This window comes from Gavialis gangeticus, unplaced genomic scaffold, assembly GCF_001723915.1.
Source record: "Gavialis gangeticus isolate Ggan-Ray unplaced genomic scaffold, GavGan_comp1, whole genome shotgun sequence".
NCBI lineage: Eukaryota > Metazoa > Chordata > Crocodylia > Gavialidae > Gavialis > Gavialis gangeticus.
The window spans coordinates 55,907,731-55,918,016 of record NW_017729025.1 but is presented as its reverse complement, the minus strand read 5'-3'; the positions used below and the strand labels follow the sequence as shown (position 1 = coordinate 55,918,016).

At 49.8% G+C, this 10,286-nt stretch overlaps 1 protein-coding gene across 9 annotated transcripts in view; it reads right to left on the bottom strand.

Moving 5' to 3' along the window:
• Positions 1-5,045, bottom strand: part of LTBP2 (latent transforming growth factor beta binding protein 2) — a 150,335-nt gene extending 145,290 nt beyond the window's left edge. For 6 of the 9 annotated variants that reach the window (XM_019518818.1, XM_019518815.1, XM_019518814.1 and 3 more), the window contains exon 1: positions 4,148-5,043. In XM_019518818.1, the coding sequence (XP_019374363.1) occupies positions 4,148-4,638 (491 nt within the window). In that variant the 5' untranslated portion in view covers positions 4,639-5,043. Of the gene's footprint in view, positions 1-4,147 lie in introns of all 9 variants that reach the window. The other 3 variants (XM_019518813.1, XM_019518819.1, XM_019518811.1) reach the window with 2 other exon arrangements.
• Between the last annotated feature and the right edge of the window lie 5,241 nt (positions 5,046-10,286).

Sequence of the window (10,286 nt, the reverse complement as noted above, 5' to 3'; positions counted from 1 at the left end):
CAGTGTTGTGCATTTCTCTCTGCACCGCCAAATACAAGGACTCCATTTAAGTCATTTATAGAATCATAGTTTTGAGCCTGAAGGGATCATTAGCTCATCAGATCTGATCTCCTACATAACACAAGCCAGCATATTTCATCCAACTGCATACAAAAAGTTCACAACAAACTCCTCTTATCCAACACAGAGTAACAGTGGAAAGCTCCTGGCTTAGACAAGCCACTAAAAATGTGCAGTTTAGATAACATCATTTTTCACTCAGCTCTGGAGCAGCCTTGGACATGAACTGACCTCTCCTGAAACATTCATTGTAGAGAAAACTAGCAACATTATGTACCAGGCCCTTAGGGCACAGGCGTCAGCACAAAGCAGAAAAGATAAAACAGGAGTAAAGATGCAATGGGCAAGAATCTAAGAAGAGTGGAAAGGAAACTGTATGAGATGGCACTGTATTATTTGAGAAAAGCATGGGACTGTGACTGAAGTTTGTACTTGAGCCAGGCAGGCAGCAGAGTGAAGGCTGCCCAAAACAGAGGTGTTTCAAACCTAGAAGAACATTTGTTGTACAGTGGTACAAACCTTCATATTACCCTTCTCAGCTTTTCTAGGTGGAGTTCACTAGAGAAAGTAAAAGCAGAAGGGAGTGGAACAGAGAGCAACAAACTGTATCAGCCCAAGTGTAGAACAGTGCCAGTCCCTAGGTGTTGCTGGGGGAGGCAGTGGCAGCACAGACTGTGTAGAGTACCTCCGTGGCATTGATGAGGAATACATACAGTATGCCAGGCTCATAGCTGTCCGTGGGTGCATGTCAGGATCGCCACCTTCCATCATGCCCCAGACATTCTCCACAGGCCTACCACTTCTGACATCAGAAGCTGACACTGAGGAGGAAAACCAAAATCCAGTTCTCTCCAAGGCTTACACCTGGGTATGCTTATGCAGCAATCTGGAGTAGAAGGAGGAGCTCTTTGGCAAATTCCTAACAGTGACCAAACTGAACACAGTGAATTGTAAACTACACTGTCTTCAGCTTGGGTCAGTGAGGCAGAGAAACTTGGAATATCTATAAAAAATCATGTCTTGTCGCTGAGGAAGGAACCGAGACTTAACTGTGACATCATTCCTATAAAGTGCCAAGAACACTTTATTCCAAAAAAGAATGCAGTACAGTAACAGGATTCTGTTATCAAAGGAAGCGGGTCACAGAATAAATGTGGTAGCCCATACAAGGGTCCTGGATTTACAAGCAGAACATTTTGACTTGGGAATCAGGAGGGAAGGACAAATATAACATTACCTAGTAACCAGGATTTTACACAAAGAACTCTCTGAATTATTATATGGCACCTGAGCTTCAGTCTGGAATGGGTGATACAACTTGACTGTCTAGGTGAGTGAGGAAAAATGCAAATCACCTTACAAGTAGTGAAAGTATAGTGTGAGTGGTAGAAACGAAAATGTTCTCATATGAGGGAAAGGAAAAGCTGTTAAAGAAAGCCTCTTTAGAACACTTAGTGTCCAAGAAACACTGAGTTTCCTGGACAAAAATGAGGCAGGTGTAGCAAAAGCAAACACAACGGTACATGAGGTTGAGTCACGGGAGTCTGGTGGGATGACAAGAAAGTCACAATTCAAAGAATCTCTAGCACCTAAGGCAGTAAGACTACACAAGGCTTGTTTCAGGAAAGACAATGTGTTAACCTTGTTAACTATTCTTTTAGATAGGCACTAACCCTTCCCCCCAGGCCCAATCCAGCAAGTCAGAATAAAGTTATAAAGGAGACTCTCCTTGTCCTGCTCTCCAAAAGTCTAAATAGTCATCAACAGTAAGCCATAATTTGCCAGCTCTGAACTTCAAGCTTTTGGGATCAATGAAATTTAAAGCATATTTCTGCCGGCCCTCCCCCACTCACAAGGGAATAGCTTGCTGGAGGGAGCAGTATAGATGGCTAAGGGAATTTTGCAACATACCGGGTGCACCTGCACATTTAGTACCTCTAATATGAGGTACTAGATAAAGGTGCAGTAGCAAAGGCACACTTTTTATGACAATGCACAGTAGACTAATTCTAGTGCATATTAGCACATTAGCACCATTTTGCTGTGATGCACTAATGTGCAGCAGAACAGTCCACTGCACATGAAGGTGTTTTGTGTAGACACGCCCACTGGCTATGTGTTAGCCCTAGTGAGCTGTGAAGCAGAGCCCACACCAGTCATTTCACTGGGGCAAATTCAGCTACTTTGGGTCAAAAGAACAGAACAACTACCAAACTCACAGATATATGTTCATCCTATGTAGCATTATTTAGTGGTTGGGAGATGGCACTATGAAGAGATCTAAGCTTCAGCCATCTGAAAGCAACCTGAACCAAGATACCCACTTCTGATAAAGCTGCATGAGGATAAAAAGGGACTCCTGCTGTTTTCACTGGAATTAGCTGCAGCCCAAGAACATAGCTGAGAATGATAAGGGAAGTTGTGATTAAAGGAGGAGGCAGCAACTATCCAGCTGGTACCCTGATCCCACATGATCCTACTGGCAAGGCTGGTCACCCCACAGTCTTAGAACAGTGTTCCTTCACTGAGAAGAGACTGACACTGACAGATCAGAATTTGCTAATATAGCTGAATCATCTGGAACCCCACCTCCTCCAAAGCTGCCATGTGAATAGAGCTGGATAGGTGGAAAAGACAGAGCCACTTCTGGATCCATAACCTACTGATAACTATCAGCTACTGATAAATATTTAAAAAAATAGGGAGGAAGCATGGTGGTAGATTCCCCTTCCTTAAAGCTGTTGTATGAAGACAGGTGGGGTAAAGCAGGAAAAGATTTATGGCAAAGTGCAGCACAGATGAAAAGGGAGAGAACTTTAGGAATTAAGCTGCTTCCACTATTGTAGCAGAGTTTCTTGTTCAGTGTTAGAAGAAAACTCTGTGATTCTGCCCTATGATCACATAACAGAGGGTATTATGCCCCACAGCCAGCCTTCTCCACCACATCTCATGGCTATAGGAGACTGTGGTTTTGGTAATTCTAATCTGGGAGAGCAGGTTCAACAGCAACACTAAGCCAGCAAAGAGGGCAGTGAGGAGGATCCCTAGCAGGGGAGCGGAGAGAGGGATGTAAGGAGAGGGAGGGCCCCAGGGCCAAGGGCTCTATCAGCACTGAGTATGATGTCATCATTGAGGAGAATTTCCTCCTCAGCAGACCAGCTGACTGCCAAGCGCCCCCATCCCACCTCCTCAGTATCATGGCCAGAGATTGCAGTTGGAGGTAGCTCTGTCAGACAAGTTAAAAGTAGACTCCCCTGGCTGAGCCAGCAGGAGCCATATGGAGCTGGAGGCTACTGCATGTAGACCTTACAAGGGGCCCATTATAGGTAGAAAAAGCCAAGAGGCCAGGTACCTGCAGTGACAGCCCATGGTAGTGAGGCTATATCCCATAAGGCCAAGCAAAGCCCACTGCAACCCACCATCCTGCACAGCACCACACCTAAGGCCCTCCCTGTGGAAGCCAGATAGCACCTGAACAAGAAAGGCAGCAGCACCTCAGCCTGCAACACAGCACAGCTGTCTGACACACACCACATGCACCCACACAAGCAAGCAGTAAGCCTGGGATACTCCAGTGCAACACACCCCCATGAGGACCGCAGCCAGCAATACAGTATCTCCCCCTCTTCCTCTCACGCATACACAGACACTGCGTTCCAGACAGAAGCACAAACAGCTCCCAAACATGTGGGACATACACACAGCATTAGAGCTACTAACAGAGCCAGCTCCTCCTAACCTGCTTTGAGCCCTGGGCTCAGTGCCAGAGCAAACAAGGGTCAACACAACTAAAGCCAAGCAATGGATCAAGCCCTCATAACTGCACATGGGACAATGAGTTGATAAGAAGAGACTGAGCTCTATGCCCTGGGACTCTGGCAGGAGCTGTCTCATCACTGAGGATAAAGGATGTCTGCATGGGACCAGAGAGGTCCTGAGACAGGATCTCTGAGTTGGAATCATCACTTACTGAGGTCTCCTGAAGCTGAGACCTTCCAGGCCCTCCTCAGTCCTTCTGTGTTGGGGTAACAGGAGGAGTCATGTTAGGTACCTTGTCCTGTAGTGAGACACCTGTGGCTGCACTTACCCTGTCATCCGCCCTCTGCCAGCTGGCTCTTTTGCCAGGGACATGGTACGAGCTTTGAGCCCATTCCTGACCCGCTGGTGTGAGGAATCCATCCTCTGCTTCTGCCCAGGCGTCTGAACTAGGCTCCCACTGGGAGAGCCTGCAGTTTGGGCTCTGGCACTCTGGGGAGCAAAGAGTTTGTGAGCAGAAGGCGGAGAAGGCTGATTTCTGTTATCCCCTCCTGCCAGACTCCTCATCCAGGCTGCGGAGACATGATCCATGCGAGGGGCTGCAGGATGGTGCTCCAGGGCAGGAGGAGGGCTGTGCACCCAGAACAGGTTGTATGCCCTGCCCTGGCTCTGGAGTCTCAGCCGGGGCATGCCCCTGCTCCCGGATTCACTTCGGAATGAAGAGCTTGCATCAAATCTTCCAGCAAAGTCTCTCTGAGAATCACCAAGTCCTAGGAAGAGGGCTATCGTGAGAGGGAGGAAACTCCCCCAGGATCCTCTCATGGTGCCTGCCCAGGGCTGGGGGAAAGACTAGTTCTGACAGGAGCAGTGAGCTCTCAGTGTGGGGCTGGCAGCTCCATGAAGCCAAGTGTCCAGCTGGAGATTGGGAAAGAGGGAACTAGACAAAGTTCCTTAAGGAAGCCCCTCTGAAGCAGCCCTTTGCTTCCCCATGTCACAGGCGGCTTAATCAGTACCTGCCGCTTGCAGAAGCATGAGAGCCTGAGGCGAAGGTAGCACAGCGAGCCCAACAGCGTGGGCTGCACAGAGCAGCTGCAGCCGTCCCTCCTACCCCAGTCCCTCCTCTCCCCCTGCCAGTCCCGTCTCTCCTGGCTGTCAGAGCCTGAGCTCTCAGTAGACAGCTTCAAGCACCTTCGTGCCTGCCTCTGGCACTGGCAAGAGTCTGGAGGGGATGGAGGGTTTTATTTTTGGAAACCTCCCCCTTTTGTGTCTTTTTAATGCTGACATCCCCCCTCTGCAGAGGACACAGCTCAGCCCCCCTCCCTATGAGGAGACATTCCAGCAACACCCACTTTGGCAAGGGGAAACAAACTACAACGGAGAAACATTAACCCGTGAGCAACCGGGCAGGCCATTACACAGCCCACTGAGAGCACTCGTGCTCAGGCTCCAGAGCCCTCCCTGCTGACGAACCAGCCTGTGGCTCGGCTTCCTCGGCTCATAGCAAGCGTTGGATTTCAGCACAGCTGTAAGCCATCAGTGAAGGTGAAGCAGGCAATGGGACAGAGGAGCACAATCCAGGACACATTTGCCCCACAGAAAATACCCCAGGCTCAGGCCCAGCCCCCCTGTGCCTCACTGCCCAGCACTTTTTGCTCTCCTGCCCTGGAAAGGGATTGGTACTGCTAGTCTCATTTCACACTTTGGCTCTAAGCCCCATGGGGGCAGGGGCATTGAAAGAGAGAGGCAGCCCTTCTGTCATGGGGGAACCTGACACACTGGGAGGGGAAGAATCTGGCGTAAGTCATGTAGCAGAGGAGCCGCTAGGGTGGATCCATGCTTTGCATATGCTGTGCTCATCTATATACTGCCATGGGTGCATGCCAGGACAAGACCTATCCAAAGCGCCATGTGCTACAGGCCAAAGACCACCCATCCTGCTCCCATGAGGCAAGGTCAGGGGATGGCTCCAGCTGGATGGACAAGGACAACATAACCTCCCCCTCCCCACCTGCCTCCAATGTGAGTATTTGGGGGGTTAGGCACCAGAGGTGTACCTAGCAATTTCAGTTCCCTGGGAAGACTGTATGGTGGAGGACGAGGGGGACTGAAGAACCCCACCTTGTCTTTGGCCATTCTGGTGCCCCATCTAAATCAGTGCCCAGAGCTGTTGTCCCTCTCCCCACCACTGCCCTCCAGTTATACTACTGATAGGAACTGACTTCAAAAGACCACTTTCTACTGCCATAGGAAGGGTCTGGTCTAAGGAGAAAGTGCAGGGCCAAGAGTCCCAACTTCTGCCCTATTGAGCCTACCAACTCTGTGCTCATGGCAAAGTTGCTTCTCCTCCTCCATCTTGTACTGGCCATGTAAAAACTGATATAAATACTACCTTTTCTTCCTGGGGGAGCAGGGACTGGACTCCTTCATCAGGCCATCCAGGGGCAGAAAGAATCCTGGCTACACTGCACTTCTGTGATGACCTCACTTCTCTCCACAATTGGGGGTGCAAGCTTGATAAACGTCTCCTGGGATCCAGGCACAAAGTGGACAGGAAACGGTTTGGCACATGCTCAAGATGAGGAGGGCACATTCATGGCACATACCCTTGCGATAGGCCTGGCTGGGTGTGTTTGCTAATTCGAATCCCAGGCTCACACAGTGATGCAACACTGGAGTGGTCAGGCTCTGAACTTATCTCAGCTGGCCACCTAACCACCAATAGGTTCATCTTGCTATGTTCATACCAGCAGGAAAAGCCACCCACCGCTGGAACCCAGGACTGGCTCTTGTCAACCTCTACCCAATACACTGCGTAATGAAGAGACACCAGATCTATGGTCTCTGAGCAAAGAGGCAGACATGAGGAGAGCTGCCTCCAGATCCTGACCTCTTCTATCACCATCCTCATGCATATTATGACAGGTCCACCAGACCCCACCTATTCCTCCAGGCACTGTTCTCCTCACACCCATAGGACTCTCTCACTCACCAATTCCTGTCTTATCTGCTTCCTCTCTCTCTCCTCAGTGGCTCAACAGTGGGTTTCCATTGCTCCCTTTGTTCCTGAGAGTTCTGTAGCAGGTGAGCAGGCTCTGCTCCTTGCTGGGAGCAATGGTGAGAGGGGACCTTCTTGCTACCCTGTTCTGCCTATGCTTTCCAATTTGCTCATGCAGTTTTCAGTCTCTTTAGTCATGCTTCTAGAACACCACTTGTAAGAAAGCTGATGTTGCCAGCATACTCCTCCCTGTTCAAAAAACTCGCTTTTGGATAACAGCTCCTTTCTCATTTCTGGTGGTAATTTCACTGCCCTCTCTCCTCTCTTGCACTGAGGATCACTACCAAGCTCTCCCCTCAGCTTCCTCTCAGAGGTCTCAGATTTGCTAAGTCAAGGTCAGGATGTTGCTGTCAAATCCATAATCCAAGCCATCCAAGTCCCTGAACCTCCCATGTCCACCTATGAGTGGCAAGCTGATTCTTAGTACCACTTCAGACACTTTCCCCAGGCCTGGGTGCCCCTCACTATGTCAGGAACTCTCCCCTCTGTATTTGCTCAGCTGAAATGCTCAAGATGGTCACAGAGTTCAACTTACACAGTTCCCCTTTCCCAATCTGAAACCTCAGAGACCCATGTGCTGCAGCCCAATGGTCCCCCCAGATGCAGAAACAAAAGCAAATTACACCTGTGCACAGCCCCCAGTCTCCTCCTTCACCCACTCCTGGTTCCAGCCCAGCTCTGAGACAACTCAAAATCCATGTTCATGGTTGTTAAAACCCTCCTCTAACTCACACTGACTGAACTGCCTGCCCTTCATCTCCTCTTGCTCTCCTGCTCCCCTCATCCACCTGTTCAGTTTCTACTTTCGCCATTTCTTGGCACAGTCTTTTTCCTGTCTGTTTCCTCCTACTCTCCACAGTTTAGGCAGGTGAAAATGGGTTGGCAGAGGAGGAGAAAGTCACCTGCTCACTTGCACGTTCTGGCTGGAGGTGTCTCTCTACCTCCCTGCCCCCACCAACCCTACAAGCTCTGGAGTCATGTCTTCTCCAATTCTTAACAGTTGGCTAGCGTTTCTCAACCCATGGGTTGCAACCCAAAAGTGGTCGCAAGAATATATGAAAGGGTCGCAAATGAACTTTTAAAATGGATTGTCTTTAAAGGAGAAAAACTTGGGAAACCGTGGCTTTTCCCTTGCAAGCAGGCAGAGTTCCAGCCGACAAGGGGCTGCTTGGTGCCCCCCCACCCCACACATCCACCCCCCTGCCCCACACATGGGGGGGGACTGGGGTCTTGGGGGTGGGAGGCAGTGGGTTGGGAGTGAAGGGCACTGGGTCTGGATTGGCCAGTAATGTTTACAAATAGATCCTTGTACCAAAAAGGTTGAGAACCACTGGGCTAGAGAAACCAAGGTCTTTGTAGTATATAATATAGTCATACAACCTTCTGGGTTCAGTCAGCTGGCAATGTAAATGCATGGGCTAGGAGAGGTCATTCTGCTAGCCACCCGCATGATCAGGAGTCAGCAGGGCAGGTCCTATGAGGAGAGGCTCAGGGACCTGAACCTGTTCAGCCTCCACAAGAGAAGGCTGAGGGGGGATGTAGTGGCCGTTTACAAACTAGTCAGAGGGGACCAGCAGGCACTGGGGGAGTCCCTGTTCCCCTGAGCACTACCAGGAGTAACCAGGAATAACGGTCACAAGCTGGCAGAGTGTAGATTCAGGCTAGATATCAAAAGGCACTACTTCACTGTCAGGGCAGCTAGGATCTGGAACCAACTTCCAAGCGAAGTGGTGCTGGCTCCTACCCTGGGGGTCTTTAAGAGGAGGTTAGATGAACACCTTGACAGGGTCATTTGACCCCAGTACTCTTTCCTGCCGTGGCAGGGGGTCGGACTTGATGATCCGCTCTGTTCCTTTCCAACCCTACCAACCATGAAACTGTTATGACCCTGTTCCTTGCAAGCGTTTATGAACATATCCCACCAAGTTCTGTGACAAAAATATTACCAGCCCCATTTGACAAGCAGGAAAGCGCACAGCCTCTGAAGTGCAGAGGGTTAGTAACTCACCCAAGAAAATGCACTGGGTCTACAGCAGACCTGGGGAGAAAACCCAGAACTCTTGAGTTCCAGCCCTCCACTCACACAAGGTGATGCAGCAGCCCCCATAAACAACAATAAGGCTGCCCTTTTTTTTAGCAAGAACTACGTGGGAAAGGGACTAAAAGTGATGCGCTAGTGCAGACAAGGATAGAGTTTTTTCCTGTGGCTACCCAAGTTTGGAGAGAGAGCTGTGAGGAGGAAAGGGAGCTGGCTTGACTACTGTTTTGACCTTGGTGATAGTTCTGGCTGGTTTATCAGGGAAGTAGATTATTGAGGAAATCCAAGTGGGTGCTCTGGGATTTTCCAGTGCATATTCAACCCCTCCTTCTGCGTAGCTGAGGCCAAGTCTGCCTGAGAAGCCAATTGTGTGTGTAGCTATAGGATCCAGAGGGCACAGCCTGATACAAGCTATTGCTGGTTTCTCTGTTCTAAAGTGAGAAAAACGTCTTCTCCATCTTCACCTAATTGTTTTCTTATGCAGCAGTGGAAAAAATGCTTGATGTCTAAACCTGACACTAAAGAATTATCAATGCCATAAACAAGGCTTGGAAAACAAGGAGCTGGAGGGCCAGGCTTTGTTAAAAACTTGTCTGCACTGAAGTGATTGCAGGCATTCTCTGGATTCATCTTCGATTAGGATGTGAGAAAGTACCTTCACACAGGAGGTGCCAATTTGCCCCTTTGGAACAAACAACAAAGTTGCTATTTACCCAATTGTTTAAAGCTTTCTGGACATCAGCACAAGCCCAGACTGCAGGAGGCCAGGGAGAGTCTGGGGTGAGGGATCAGTTCCTTACTGACAGGACAAAGGAATGATAACTATAAACCAACTGAAGCCATTAATGGGCCATCCAACGCCTTGCACAGACTGCAGCTGCCTCAGCCTCAGGCCTGCATGGAGTCAGGCCCAGGGAACTGGCATTGCTTTTAGAATCATTTTTGCTCCTTGTTTACACTAACCCTCCGCTTCCTCCACGGAGCTCTTTCCCTTGCTACATACACAAGTGCTCACTGATCATGGGAGGGGGCCTGTGGAGCCGTGCACTCCCTTTTCTAATTCAGGGTTTCTTATGGACCGGGGTTGCACAGGACACAAGCTGAGCCCATATTCTGTTACTGCAGGGTTGCTCACATGCTCACCAGGCTGTGTTAGGAGTGAGACCCTGGCTTGTATTTGGCACATGCCCAGATAGGCATTTCCCCTCTACAAGTGCTGCCTCAGTGCTGGAAGGGGAGCAGGAGCCTCACTGAGAGCCTAGCTGGACTGGCAAGTGTGGGTCACAGAGGCAGTGATGCCTCACCCCACAGGGCAGGTTAATACACTGAGGGCTTCATGTGCTGGGCTACTGGGTCACTATGGCTTGAAACACTGTT